The sequence below is a fragment of the Colias eurytheme genome, chromosome 2 (genome assembly GCF_061535395.1).
Source record: "Colias eurytheme isolate Ceu_HAF_F1 chromosome 2, ilColEury1 Martin Lab GWU primary, whole genome shotgun sequence".
NCBI classification, from domain to species: Eukaryota; Metazoa; Arthropoda; class Insecta; order Lepidoptera; family Pieridae; genus Colias; species Colias eurytheme.
The window spans coordinates 9,209,476-9,224,820 of NC_142981.1; the positions used below are offsets into that span (position 1 = coordinate 9,209,476).

Here is a 15,345-nt window from a genome sequence, read left to right on the forward strand (position 1 = left end):
TTCAGTAGTTTTTACGTGAAAGAGTAACAAACATCCATACATCCATACATCCATACATCCATACATCCATACATCCATACAAACTTTCGCCTTTATAATAGTATTAAGATGTAGTGTTTCTATACCTAAATAAATCATGATAACTCGTTTACAAACATTTACGATTTGTTTATAATATCATATCTAGGAGAGGACGAATTTTCATATCATATCTTCAACGACCGATATATTTTTTTCGAAGTTTCTCGATTTTACTCACTCAACCTTATATAACTCTTTAATTCCAATCAATATGTTTCATATAAAACTATTACTACATATAAGAAACAGAACACATCTCTAACTAATAAAGACGATAATTTATCGACAACGTCGGGCCACACTGCGCCTCTGCGCGTGCCGCCCGCCCAATCTTATTATTATATTTCGCAACTATACACTCTTCTCTTTACGTTCTGACGCTTATATCCGACGCGAGCGGTTACAGATAAAGCGTATCCATATTTAACATTCACTACACTCATTAATTTCACACTTCGATGGGTATTACGGCTCATGATTAGATACTTATTCATCTGTATAGTTATTTGGATAGCAGTAAAATTATATTGCTAAATAAAGCGAAATTTTACCCGCAATGTTATCATTAATAAACTACCCTATTTTGTTTATAAAAAATGTTCGGCTAGAACACTGTTTGGACACTAATTTATGCCTGGTACTTTTTTCATATATCGATGTTTTTAGTATGTAGTTCAAAAGCTAAGCAATACAATAATTTGAATTGATAAATTCTATGTATACCTCCTATTCTATAATCTATATATGTAATATGTATATCAAGATATACCTCCATACTATTGAACATCATAAAAAAAGTAAATATAAAAAGTAAACCACATAAAACGTTACGAGGTGACTATAAAATTGCGTGCCACTCCTGGCGAAATGTTCCTCCAATGTTACTTTTAGATTGATTTTATATGTTATCGAGTATGATGTCATAAATAACTGATATATCTATTTTTTACTCTAATAGTAAGGTCAGAAATCAAAAACAAATAAGAACAGATAATGTTATCAGTAATGGCATGTGCAAACACGTGAGTGGGAGACACAAATATGACCTTTTGTAACCTTTATTGCCATGAAAAGCTTAAAGGCAATTATCAAAAATATAAAATTTACTTAGTTATTAAATGTACGAGAATAATATAGTCATTGAGTCATATATTATTTATTATTTTACACGTAGGTAACTTATATATTATCGCATGCTTGTGAATAGTTAGTTTACAGTCATAAAAATCATCTAAAAGCTTTATGTTGTATATTCAGCAATTAGCCATACATGAAAATCAAACTATTTAGCTGCACTAATAAAAGGGAATATATATTATCATTGTTAAGCTAGTGCATAGCTTTTATCTTCAGACTGTGCGCGGCGACCGAATGTAAAAATTCCGTAACGAAAAAACCTAACACCCCTCACTGCAACCGGCACAACGATGCGATGCTATGCAATAGCTTTACCGCGGCCGTCCTCGAGTGCCACATTCATTTTTTCAGTATAAAAGCAAAACATGCTGTATCTTTAAAATCTTAAAAATTATGTACCTGCAATGTTAAGCATACTTAGCAGGATAGCAGCATTTTTTTCTAAACATTATGAGTCATAATTAATTGCTTGGTAAAGTTTAAATTAAAGTTTATTTATGTACTTTCATATAATTGCTAGATTAGAATTAAGTAAATATCTTGTTCCGGGTCAACAAACTTGGCAGGCTATTATTATACTGCTAGGTACATATTTGTACATATTTATGCTTTATAATTAAACGTCTAATGTGAGTAAAGGTTGATTATTTATAATGATCGAGTCTATATAAATAATAACACATGATAAATAATTTGGAAAATCCAAAGGGTGGCCATTGCACGCTCGTTATTTTTCGAAAAAACGTAAGAAATGGACTTAATGAATTAGAAGAGAGAAGTACATAATTAATTCCCTTATATATTTGTGATCTTATTTTCAGCTATGAAATGACCATTATAGGTGTAAAATTGTTGTAAAAGTGACGCATGGAGATCAATTGAGAGGAGAAAATACCCTCGCTCTGACACATTTTATTTAATAACGACGACTAATTCCTATAACTTTTCAGTTTTTACTTGAGAATTATCTCTTGATAAATCAATTGATAAATAAATTTAGAAACCTTTAAAATATAAATAATAATTAAACTCTAAAGGGTTAGAAAGTAGAAACAAAATAATGAATGAGCTTTAAGCTCAAGAATCTAGATCATATATTTTCATTAAGTTGCAATTTTTTTCTAATATCTCGCCTTTTTAAAAACTATTGCTGGTAACGTTGCCGGTATCGCACGAGCATGACCCAATTCGATAAGTTTTTATAAAGTTATTTTTTCTTGTATCCTATAAATAATTTGAATACTTAATTATGCATGTCCCAAATTTATTTGCATGTATTTGTTAGTGTTCATAATTGTCGGGTCATGATTTATTGGTTAATTTGCGCAGAGATAACGATGTCAAGAGCTATTTTAGGAAAATTAAGTACTGAGTGTACACAATTGATAAAATATATAAATTTTTATATGTCACGTGCTTAATTTAATGTATGCGGGATAAACCTGGGTTTTACATAATTTATGCAGTCCATAAAAATATTGGACTTTGTTCCAACATAGGTACAATTAATTATCTTTCAATATAAAGATTTACAAATAGTTTTAAACATAATTGACCGGAACAATGTAATTCATTAAAAAAACAAACAAAATCTATGTATACAATTAGTTATCTTGTAGGTATGTATGTATGCTTAAGTCAAAAGTGTGCGTTTAGCGATACTCTGGTTTTCATTCTAAATTTGATTTAGAACCGTTAATCGTCTTTATTTATGTCCGATATTATGAACTTAAATAAAGTTAAATTTAGTGATAAGCAATCGTCCAGTTTGCGTATTAGTCGCGTGCTCGTTACTGATAAGACAGGTTACTCTTATAAATGAGCTGGCGAGATGTCATTTATCACAGTCTGTCTTGTGTAAATGTGCCGAAGGCGTTTCTTACACACGCTCAAAATAAAGTAGTGAATTAGTTAAAAAAATGCCGTGGACAAGTACTAACAGGTAATTAAAAATATACAATGTTTATTTCATAAATTTAGTATATTTTTATTTATAATACCTATTTTATTTTTATGGATCATAATAAAGAGTAAAGGAAAAAAATGTTCATTATATTTTAATATTCCAGAATTTATGCGAAACCTAACTCGAGCTCGGGTGAAGGTATGCCAGCATTGCCGGCGAGCGGTGCGACGGCGGCGGCCACCGCTGCGGCCGACACCGGCGGTCGCTTCGAACTCAGTGACCATGGATATGGAAAAAGCTCAGTAAAATTACTTCACGTACACAGAGATGGTGACATACACGCTATAAGAGAATTTGAAGTTTCTACAGAATTAAAACTGTCTTCAGAATCAGCATATATTGTTGGCGACAATAAGGAAGTCGTAGCCACTGACTCGCAGAAGAACACAGTTTACGTTCTCGCTAAAAAATATGGAATAAAAACTCCCGAAGAGTTCGGTGCTGTGGTTGTGAATCATTTTCTTTATACATATAGACAAGTCGTAGAAGCCAAGTGCCATGTAATGGAATACCCATGGGAGAGACTCCAGGCCGGCGCGCCTCATAACCACGCTTTCATATTTTCACCAATAGCAACGAGATGGTGTGAAGTATCACAGGCTAGACATGGTGAGTTTTTACCAACAAGTGGACTTTAACGAATGGTATTAAAATCATTATTGTCATGTAATGTAAAATATGGAACCAATTATTAATTCATGTTTTCTTTTAATGGCAGAGGCGGTAAAAGTTAAATCTGGCTTAAGCGGTCTTCGAGTGTTGAAGACTACTCAGTCAGCATTTGTTGATTTCGTTCAAGATGAATATACAACACTTTCCGATGCCGCGGAAAGAATATTCAGGTTGGTGCTTATTTCGATTTAGGTCGAGAGTATTGATTCAGAAGATAAAACATTTTCAAATCGTTTTCTTCGTTACCACCTTATTACTTTTATTGGTACTAACTATTATTTTATCAATTATAACGATTTTAAATTAATAAAAAAAAAAGGTAATTTTTACTCATTATGTTAATTAACGCTATACTCTAAATGGTAGAATAGAACCATATCTTATTGTGAATGTTCATTATTTTTAATTTTTTACAATGTTCACAGTACTGTTGTGGAAGCAGAATGGACGTACGATAACATGAGGACGGCAGACTTTGACAACGCGTGGTTGACAGTCAAAGATGCGATCCTGGACAAATTCGCCGGACCTCCCGACGTCGGCGTATACTCTCCCTCAGTACAACACACGCTGTATCAAGCCGAGAAAACTGTTTTAGAAAAAGTATCTGAGGTATGTATTCAATTGAGAAGTAATCAATAGAAAATTGCATCTATTAGAGGCTAGAATGTATACCAATAAAATAAATATACAACAGGAAAACATCGTGAACAACAAAAGATGTTTAAAATTCGCCTAATTGGCACATTAATTATCTTAAATACATATAAAATCCGTTATATTTTTCACAAACAAAAGATTACACGTTCTCATTTCACAGTAAATTACATATTTGTTTACTTATTGGTCATATGACTCTAGTATCAAAAATAAATTGTTGACCATAAATTCATCTTATCGACATTAAACAACAAATCAATGTACAACATGAATTTATTAATATGGCGCGTGCGGTGATAAACTTTGATATAAGTAAATACTTAATATAGCTTTGCGTTTATACCATTTCTACGGCTGCGCAATTAAGCGATATTTAATTTTTTATTATAGATTTATGTAAACAAATATAAATTCTTGTATGTAAAGAATAATATGTCCCCAACTATAATCACCTATAATTCTTTTGAATTCTTTCTTAGAAATTAGTTATCTAAACGTTTTCAAAATTTGTTACGTAATATTGTTTGCTAGTATTATAGGGAAACGCTTACAATTTTTCTTTTCTTCTTTTGCCGACAAAGTAAATCGGCAATTTTATCAGTTCTCGTAATTAAAACAATATAATTCGCGTATGAATGAAAGGTTATCATCAAACTCGATCGATGAACGCAAACTATTTATCATCAAAAACATTGTTTAATAACCAAAAATTGAATTTGATACTTAATTTTTATGGGCATGCTCGTTAACACAATAAAAAGATCGTTAAATTATCTTAAATTCGTAACGCAATTAAGGAATCATATTTCAATTAAGTGTAATTAATTGAGCCACTAATCATTTTTCATTTTTTGTTACAGATAACATGGATAAGAATGACCATGCCAAACAAACATTATCTAAATATCGACGTTTCGAAATTCCCCGCCAACGTGACGAAGGGAGACCCCCGCCACTACATCTACCAGCCCATAGACAAGCCCGCAGGCCTCATCTACGCGCAGCTACGCCGTAGACCCAAGAGTCACTTGTGACACTAATGTTGTTATAGGCTTTATTTTAATTTGCAAAATATGCTTGTAAATGATTCTAATTTTCGTTTTCACGCTGCTGGAGATCCTATAAGTACCGAAAGTAGTGTCATGAGAATATATAATAACGAAATATTCTTTGTTTTCGGCAAAAATAATTTGTCAGAAAATCTAAAAGATGTGTAATATTTATTTCTTGTTTTTGTCGTAGCATTGTTATATTTCCACTGTAATAAGCATATTATTGTCGAAATGTTAATTAATAGAACTGAAATTTAAACAATAATATCTAGTCAAGGTTTTTAAACATTCAAGATATAAGTATAATAAATTGGCTTTTAAGATTTAATGAATCGTTTCATTTTTCCCTTGGTTAAGAGGGTTTACCCACGCACACTTGCCATAACGAAAGTTGCGCCTTACGTAAATAATTCATTTCATAATGAAGTGATTATAAAAAAAAATGAATTCACACTATTGGGTGTATAAAATTTATTTTTCTAGAAACATGACATATACTTATACTAGCTAATGATACATTTTGCAATAAACACAAATAGAGTTAAAAATATAATTAAATAAACATCTGCTTACAGTATATTGAATATTTATGGTTGATATTTATTTATAAACGTTTTGTGCCGATGATCTTATCCGCCAGAGCATACAATTCATCTACGGTCTGAAAAAGAGAATATATTTATTAGATGTGTTCATTGTGCATAACAATTACGAAATATCATCATAATTAATATTACAACGTATAACATATTTTACTTTACAAAAAAAAAAAAATGTGTGCGTGTACTAGTGTACACACGTAAAAAGTGAAACTTCTTTATGAACTTATTTTTCAAAAAATAATTTACTCTAAGCAACTTTACAGAAATACGTCGAATCAGGCGTGGCAAGGATAAGATAACGCGTAACGGAAAAATGTCACGTGTAACGAAAAATGTTACACTAAATTTTTTTCCAACTCCGATAAAGGAAGTTTCACTTCAATAAAAAGTATGAGCACCATAAACTTAACAACTTCGTTAAGCTATACTAGGAAATGATGCTTCAATTCAAAAATATTTTCAACTTTATTCTGTGAAGGAGATCTTTCGCGAAACATACATAAAACCTATTAATTATAATCCAAAAGTTTACAGACGAGTAATAGGTTAATCATCTCATTGTATTATCAGTCTATTACAAGGTTATTAAGTGCATATTATGCATATTAACCTTGATTTGAATTGTTACACAAACACAATACAAACAATAATAAAACAAATGAAAACGAACTTATAATTTGACTTTATGTATACAGACTAGTTCGTAAACGTTTGTGGACGTAAAACGTAAATGCTTTTCAATCTTCAAAATATTATGTTAATGCACATAGAATGTTGTATTGAAGTATGCCTCAATGACTACTTATTTGATACAAACAATATTATAAAAAGCTTGTTTAAGCTCTGGATTGGCAAATACTTTATCCAAGTTGAGTAACTTATTGGTTATATGAAAATAAAAAGTTTTCAAAAATGCTTTTTTCAAATAAAATAATGTCACATTACAAATAACAAAAGTGTTCGACTGAAGAACAGTCATTTAAACAGAAATTTTCAGACAATTTAAATAGTTTGGGAAAAAGCATAATGAAGCGATAGGGCGTGATAGGGCCCAGTCAAAGTTCACTTGAATGATCACGCTTGGCTTTAAATGCAAGTCATACACGAGTATTATATGTATCACATTGCTTATCAGTCTGTGTAACTATTTAAGGGTCATGATAGACTGGGCAGTATCTGGTTCAATCCGGTTCGACACAAGCCGTCCATAGGTCTGATATAACAAAGGTGATCCGGATTGAAATCGAGTATGTACCTACTCAATGATTATTAGGGTCTCGATATGGTTTTATCGACCAGACTTAATAGCCGCATGAGTTCATCCAGATTGTTCTATCAATTGTTTTGATTCTAGTGTAGCCAATAAAACATGTTTATGTTGTTCGGGTTTACATTTTGGCATGCACTAAGTGTCGTCTTTACAGCGCCGCCAGACATTTTTAATGCAGTTAAATCACAAGCTTCATTGTTAACTTTATTGGTGTCTCGTAAATAGTTACTTTAAGTTTGCAATGTTTTGAATTAGCCTGGTTACATTTTTAGATTTTACGATTTTGATATCGGAACAAGAGAACTAACTTTGTCAATAAATGAATATGATATTTGGTTAAATAGCTACGAAGTATATTCGTATGCATGTAGGTACTATTTTTGTTTTGCATTATCTTTTATTTATATTATAGTATTTATTATTTAAAGATGTTATGAATTTACTACATATAAGGGGGTGTCTATATTAATTATCCAATTATAAAAATATACATACTGTGAGACTTTTCAAAGTTTTAACATCATTTGTCTCATATTTCAGCACGGCAAATTGTTCGTCTGTGAAGCGCACTCCTTTCTCGATGTCAGCTTGTTTCAGTTCTTCTAATTCTTCATGACATTTAGCGAGCAGCTGTTCAGCGCTTAATTGTTCATTTTCTTCTTCGGCTACCTCAGCTTCTGCTTCCTCCTCAAGAGCCTGAACAGTAAATACAAGCAAATAAATTTAAGAATTAACATAACAACAGAATTTTACGATAGTTCAAAATTGTTTTGACAAAATATTTAAAGTAACTTTATATTTTAAATACAATAAATATTGAAGAGATTAAGTACAAGAGTACTGAGAACTATATCCTTTTCTAACTATAAATAATATTATATAATACAATGCGAGTCATACAAAGTTATCTCAAATCCCATTTGTGAAGAGTTAAATGTTTCTTAGTTTGCAGTAGGTACCAGTAAGGGACAAAGGTCAAAATATTATATATTAGAAATATCTAGATTGATTAGATGTGACATAAAAGAAAATATATATACTTGGTCGAATTTCTGTGAAGCTTTTAATTTCCTGTAGTAAGCATCAGCACGTTTCTTAGACGCCTTGGCGACCTCCCTGTTGACCATCCTCCAAAACACGAAAACAGGATGGTTATACAACTCAGGAGGACATTCCTTGAGCGGCGTCTTCCCAACTAGGATGAGACGCTTCAATCTCTCCATTTCATCGAGCTGCAAGTTAGAATTAGGTTATTTAATGCATTTCGAAATATTTTTCAACTTTGATCTTTTTAATTTTTATCTGAACTACTCTTATCTTACAGGTTTATCATATTATGTATCGATAGGTCGCGACCTACTCATAAATATAAGCAATTAATGAAAACGGTTAGATTAGTAATAGATAATTTTGTTTTTTAATACGTGACACTTACGACTCTACTAGATATCCTCTTGTTGAGGTTTTCTTCGTTGACTGCACGGATCCTTTCTTCCAGCTCGGTCATGTAGCTCTTATCCGTGAGCCGCACCAGGTTCGAGCCCATATGCTTCTCGAGGCGGGCGCGGACATGGGGATGCGCGAAGCTGTTAATACGAAAATTATTATTCGAATTAACACATGACAAATATATAATCATTATATGGTGTAGTGACAATAAAAGTATTGATTGGGATCGCTTTAATGGAATTATTAACACCAAGATCTAATTACATAATACGGTTAATTAGGCGATAGAAGCCTTAAAATTACACGGATTTTACTCAGATAATCTTATAATCTTAAAAACAAATAAAACTTACAATTGGTATACAAGTATATAGTTAATTTTTCCTGTATGTAATTTTTAGCAGCGTGTCACCTTGACAAATATGGGCTGTTTGGAGTCTATCAATGCAACATACTTCACCCCATAAGCACTTAACACGCATATAATACGTATACAAACGAACCCATATAAAAAATAAACTTACCGCTGAGGTCGTTCCGATTTTTGGCCGTTCGTTTTGAATACTAACTAGAAACACCACTGCTGCTGATACTCAACGTCTGGCTCCTTCGCCGTAAAGTTTTAGTACTTTTGACGCCCGTGTCATAGTTGAGACCATTGCCGTGCTATACGATGGCCCTGGCACAGTATGGCACGACCCCAGCTAACACATCATGTTCAAATTCGCGTCTAAGGAAGCGTTTATACCCGATCGCTTTCTTTGATAAAGCAATAGCTACACCATTTTACGATCGTAATCAGGAAATGAAATTTAATGGAGTGCTATTATTGAATTCGCGAGTGAATCCGATGAAACACCACGAGCGAAATGTGTTTATACGATTCGCTTCATAAACTTTTGTATGGGGAGAAAGATGTTTTACATATTTGAAATCATAGCCCATAGGTAATGCTTCTTTTCCTCTAATCGTTTTATTCAATATTTTTGATACAGTTCTTAAAATCCGAGAATCAGTTATATAATAAAGTTACACTTGCGGTGTTGAAATGAATTTATTAGTAGATAACAAAGAGTCTGTTATTTTGATAATATGATTTCTTTTAGCTATGAGTACAAACCTTTAGGTTTCGTGACAAAGCGCTTTTCAAAGGGTCATACATGACTTAGTAATGAGCATTTGTGAGATTTATTCATAATTGGGCTTTGACTTTCAATTGTACTATTTGTGAATTCCAATCTAGTCTGTTGTAGGACCTTGAAAAGCTCTGAAGCATGTTTCTTTATCAATCGTCTATTTGTTCTGTCGTAATTTAAACGAACTACCTCTTGAATATCACTACATAGTATAAAACAAAGTCGCTTTCTCTGTCCCTATGTCCCTATGTATGCTTAAATCTTGAAAACCACGCAAAGGATTTTTATGCGGTTTTTTTAATAGATAGAGTGGTTCAAGAGGAAGGTTTTAGTATATAATTTATTATGTTTTAGTCAAAGCGGGCGAAGCCGCGGGCGGAAAGGTAGTAAAACTATAAAGCGTAACATTTGTCTAAAGATTATAATGATGGTTCTTATTCTTTATTGATTATAACTTTTATAATATAGAAGTAGTTAAATAGGTAGTCTATGCAGATAATAGAAAAGAAAGTACCTAACTTATTAAATAAAAATAATTTATATTTTTTAAGATTTGAATTAAACAAATAATCTACGCAAAATACAATTCTATACATGGATACAAGACATTTACTTGTAATTAAAGTATATTAACAACGGTAAAAGAAAGGAATGATCATTAAGTTATAATTAAGCTAACTGTTATCCATGAAATTATTTCTATATTACATAAATTGACTATCACATTGTGAAACAGGCTTTATAAAATATTGTTGCAACTTTAATGGGCACTAGAAATTAATCCAACCTTTATAATGAAGCTTGTGACTTTCAAAAAGCTCAAATAGGCATGTTGTCTGCAAAACGTTATCGTACCCGCCAATTTAAATCATGACTAGCTTTTATATCATACTAGCTGTGCTCCGCGGTTTCACCCGCAGTGCTACACTCCTGAATAGCGCGTTTAAAGTTCAAACGAACAAACAAACAAACTCTTCAGCTCTATAATATTATAATAATAAGTATAAGTATAGTTTAATTTTGTTATAAGTAAACCGCAAAAGCGTTTTTTTTCTTTGTGAATAAAAAAATGAAGAATTCCAGATTCATACTCATATTTTTATATTGATTTATTTGCTTTCATACTACTACTTACACTTGATGAAGTGTAAGTGAAACGTTTAGGTATGTCCTAGAATAAATAAATAGTCTTTCTTGATGATGGTGCGTCTTACAATTATGAAGGTAGGTAAGTACTAGGTACATAACATTACCCCTAACCCTATTTTATAACATAAAATGTTAAATCTGCGTCAAAGTTTACAATATTTTTATTTTTTAGTTATTCCAAAATATTTACCTTATAAGCGTATTTAAAATCCAAGATAATATTGCATATGTTAAAATTGAAAACATTTTTATGCCTTTATTATCTCCTTAAAATATTTTCGTTTGTATTTCAATGTAAAACAACGACCTTAGACAACTTAGGTTATCGTTTGAAATTTTCGTTAAATATTTTGTTTCCATAGCAGTAACGAATTAATATAGAGCCCACTTTAAGATTTAAGTAATAATTAAATCTTTCGGTCCTCTCATGTCGGACTATTTACTCTTTATCATCTGAGTTGTGGACTTTGTACGATTAATTATTTACAGTAATAAAATTGAAGTAAACATGGTATGAAATACATAAAAATAATTTGATAAAAACAAACATAAAAAATTAACTTGACTAAAAACTTAATAACATACAATAAAATGTCTATATTCGAGAAGTTATTGGATACAATATGGCATACTCCAGCTTGTTTATCCGGTGATCAAGGTGTTTCCTTCAACGGCCGTTTAAAATTACATTAGTGAGTGCTCCAGTCTCGCAGAATGTTTACACTCAACATCTTCTAAATAACCCGAGACGACGCAACGTCTACGTCATCCGTTTGACGCGGGTTTGCAGTCACGTAGTATAGAGTACAGGTTTTTTCTTTCAGAATTTCCCCGTGCGTGTTGTATCTTTATTTTTAACTAGGTCTAGATCATCATATTGTAATTGTATGGCAAGGTTATAAATGTTTTTGTTATTTAACATCCGATCCCGTTTAATTAAAGTAGATTTTAAAAAAGTAGAGCTTTTGTTATAGGGGAGATACTGGACCATAATGATATAGGAAAATTTAAAACAAACATAACAATGGTATAAATAAGTCACAGTTTTCCAGTATTTTCATGTTCATTTGTAATTATAATATGTATGAGGTGTGAGGGTGCTTCCATGAAAAAGCTCCAATAGTTGATCTAATAAACGTTTGCAACGCAAACAACAAAACAGATTACAAAAAGTTGCTGTTACATTGATCTGAAACTTTTGATTACAAAAAGTTCTACTTCAAAACACATTGATATCATAGTCAAGTTAGGAAATAAACATATGACTAGTCTATTACCCATTGGAATGCTTATTTAACAAGCGCAATGAAATATTATGTTGCGTTGTCATAAATCACATTGTAAGCGTTACGCCAAGAACTTTCTCATTTAGATCTCAACGATGAAACTCTACTTGAGTCATAACCAATAAATAGTACACATTTTTATGGGGCATTACGTCAATGTGGTGTGTTATATGAATTAGATCTGAGAAAGCAACGGAAGCTTTCTGACACTGCCAACTATGCGATCTTACATCATTGACTGTATGGTTAAACAATTTCATTATAACCTACTTTTGGGAAAAGGAATATCTTTTTTACGTTCGTTAGTAGATCATCACTTTTGTGATGATTTATAATAGCGGTAGAAATCAATAAAAGTTAGGTACGTAATCAAATTAAAATATATTTTGTATTTGATTACATACCTAACTTATTTCATCAGATTTAATATGGTTTACAAACTGCTTTCAATAATAAAATGAATCATTAATCGGTTCTTAATACCACTGAATAAAGCACATCGAAAAAAAAAACAACAGCAAACAATACAGAAGCAAATATATTGAATACTATTCAAAGAGCTGTAAGATAATTCACGAGAAAATAGTAGTATTACTCATAATAAGCATCGTAATGTATATTTGACTATTTATTGCGTAAACAAATTTGTTAGCCAATTTAATATTGTTTATGGAATCCAATAATAAAATAGCAAGCTTTATTAAAGCTTTGCTCTCCGCATACCATTGTTTATGCTATATTGGTTATTTACTTTCCTTGTTTATAAACTAATATTGTATTTACATTTTTGAATCAGGTTTTTATTTATTGTATTAAATAAATAATTATGAATTAATCTAGTTAACAGATTTATAAATAAATTTAAAATTATAATGTTGATATCTACTCTATCGGAGACAAAACTCTATTAAAATAAAGTTCTCTTAAAAATCGAGAGACTTTCTGTTGCAATATTAGTTAAAGATCCTGAAGACTCCAAAGATAACCTTTATCTCCGGAGCGGCTGCTTTTATTCCTCAATGTAAAGTTTTGTCACGAATAAGGAAAAGTTGAGACGACGGGTCGAGTTTCTTCGTAAATATAAATGCAAACATGATAATTAAATAAATATGACGCATTTGTCTCTATATGACTATATTTCAAAGTTATCTGTAATTTTCGTTAAATGTCTTATTTTTTTTTCAATTATAGATCAACATAATCGTAGAACAATCTCAACAGACAAGACAGAATGTTAAATGTTTTTGCACTGGCTGTGCATAAATTGTTTCGATTTATAGATTAATAAGAAACTCCCGAGCCGCTGTTAAGACTTGTCGGCAGTAAAATGGAAAGACGTGATACTTTTAAAAATAAAGTCTTCATAAAGTACGTCACAGTTTAATAGTTTCCTAAACGTTCAAGTATACTCTACCGAATTACGATCTCGCCTTCACAGAAGTTTACACATAGTTATATTCGTATCAGATTCATTGTAGTAAGGAGTGGTAATAAAAATTGTTTTTCTTTACGTACAAAAACGATCTTTTAAGTTATAATTAGAACAATGAGGACACGTTGAAAGTAATCTCTCAAATTTCACTTAAGATTGTTTTGGTAGTTTAAAATAATTAAATATTTATCTATTGCTCTATTTTTCACATATTGCGTAAAGTAACTTCGCTAGACATATTATGTAACTGTTTAAAATTGATATATCCCTTTCAAACTTATGACAAATATTATTGTTATAATGTTATCAGACTTCCAAGAATTTTCTCCTATCACTAATTATTGTCAGTGATTTCGCACGACGATGATTAAAGTAAACAAACGGAAGTTCATAATGATGACGCGAAACTCTTATCTTTTTTGTAAAAATCATAACAATACGTGGTAAAATGGTCAAGTGATCTCACAGGGAGACACACGCAAGTTTCATCATGATTAATGAGGGTTTGGGATCCATCCGTCTCCGTGTAATAGGCAATTTAACTTTGTAAATAATTGTCTATCCTAAGTTTGAGAATAGTTTGAATAAAAATTTATTTTGATTGAATTTATTACGATGAATTGATACAGCAAGACGAATGGGTGTCAAATGTCTATTACGTTGTGACCAAGTTTTACAACTTCCTGCGTGTTGAACGCTAAAATAAACACTAATTAGGCAATCTAGGCAATAACATTTGATATCACTTTGAATAGGGTCGCACTTATGATATACTACGTATAAGAAAAGTGCAAAGAGGACTGATAAAACAGACAGGCACCTGAGAGCGGACGCGACTCTAGCCGGAGGTTCGAGATAAGGCGTATCATCGACATCGCCAGCTGATCTTCTTCTATCACGGCCCGCTAGCAGCTCTATCGTAGTCCAGAACCCTTCAGAGGCATACGACGACGTCCGTTGCATTGTCTTTTTGTCTAATGCAAGCTGTTCGACGCGCGGCTCAAGGTGCAATGACTGCTTCCATTATAGTCGCCAAGTGGCAAACGGCCCGAGCCACCCCGATCCACACCCCACGTGTTCCACACGCGAACATTAATCTTGCACCCTGACACCTTTCACTGATCATTTTCCTCGCATAAACCGAAGTTTATCGACACTCGCGTTTGAAAAGCCGTTTTAATTAAATCTGCTCACCAAACTGATGGACGGCTAATTCAAACATTTGAATAGCGTGCGAATTGAAGATGTACCACAATGTACGAGGTCGTCGGCGTTAATGATACAGGTGCATAGGCGCATGTGTTCTAGTTTTAAAATGGGAAACGGTCGTAATAGTTTAATGTTGTATAATGATGTAGCTTAGCGACCCTTGGCAAATTTACGTAGCTGCAGGTTTACCTGGGGTGACCCGGATGGCGCCAACGTCGCGGGCTGCGACCGGGTCAGCTAGATT

The 15,345-nt window shown here is 32.1% G+C and overlaps 2 protein-coding genes across 4 annotated transcripts; one reads left to right on the forward strand and one right to left on the reverse strand.

Annotated features, from left to right (window-relative positions):
• The first annotated feature begins 3,040 nt into the window (after window positions 1–3,040).
• On the forward strand, window positions 3,041–5,896 carry Uro (Urate oxidase). The gene is made up of 5 exons (XM_090115360.1): window positions 3,041–3,160; window positions 3,288–3,793; window positions 3,903–4,026; window positions 4,282–4,468; window positions 5,377–5,896. The coding sequence occupies exons 1-5, from the start codon at window positions 3,138–3,140 to the stop codon at window positions 5,548–5,550; spliced, it is 1,014 nt and encodes a 337-aa protein (XP_089971486.1). The 5' UTR covers window positions 3,041–3,137; the 3' UTR covers window positions 5,551–5,896.
• Window positions 5,897–6,032: 136 nt separating this feature from the next.
• LOC149910593 (uncharacterized) lies at window positions 6,033–15,345 on the reverse strand. Of its 3 annotated transcripts, none has more exons than XM_090115386.1 (5): window positions 15,291–15,345; window positions 8,876–9,026; window positions 8,481–8,672; window positions 7,936–8,136; window positions 6,033–6,229 (listed from the first exon to the last, which is right to left on the reverse strand). In XM_090115386.1, the coding sequence occupies exons 2-5, from the start codon at window positions 8,984–8,986 to the stop codon at window positions 6,173–6,175; spliced, it is 561 nt and encodes a 186-aa protein (XP_089971512.1). In that variant the 5' UTR covers window positions 8,987–9,026; window positions 15,291–15,345; the 3' UTR covers window positions 6,033–6,172. The 3 variants fall into 3 exon arrangements, with proteins under 3 accessions (XP_089971512.1, XP_089971497.1, XP_089971504.1); XM_090115371.1 differs by lacking the exon at window positions 15,291–15,345 and adding an exon at window positions 14,713–15,091; XM_090115378.1 differs by lacking the exon at window positions 15,291–15,345 and adding an exon at window positions 9,414–9,735.

What these genes read in the sequence shown, in the direction of transcription:
- Uro (XM_090115360.1), top strand. Translation starts at nt 3,138, where the DNA reads ATGCCGTGGACAAGTACTAACAG. An exon ending in AGTATCACAGGCTAGACATG is followed by an intron (nt 3,794 to 3,902) that starts GTGAGTTTTTAC and finishes TTTTAATGGCAG; the next exon opens with AGGCGGTAAAAGTTAAATCT. An exon ending in TTTTAGAAAAAGTATCTGAG is followed by an intron (nt 4,469 to 5,376) that starts GTATGTATTCAA and finishes TTTTTGTTACAG; the next exon opens with ATAACATGGATAAGAATGAC.
- LOC149910593 (XM_090115371.1), bottom strand. Translation starts at nt 14,855, where the DNA reads ATGCAACGGACGTCGTCGTATGCCTCTGAAGGGTTCTGGACTACGATA. An exon ending in AGAGGATATCTAGTAGAGTC is followed by an intron (nt 8,673 to 8,875) that starts GTAAGTGTCACG and finishes TCTAACTTGCAG; the next exon opens with CTCGATGAAATGGAGAGATT. An exon ending in CTTCACAGAAATTCGACCAA is followed by an intron (nt 8,137 to 8,480) that starts GTATATATATTT and finishes TTTACTGTTCAG; the next exon opens with GCTCTTGAGGAGGAAGCAGA.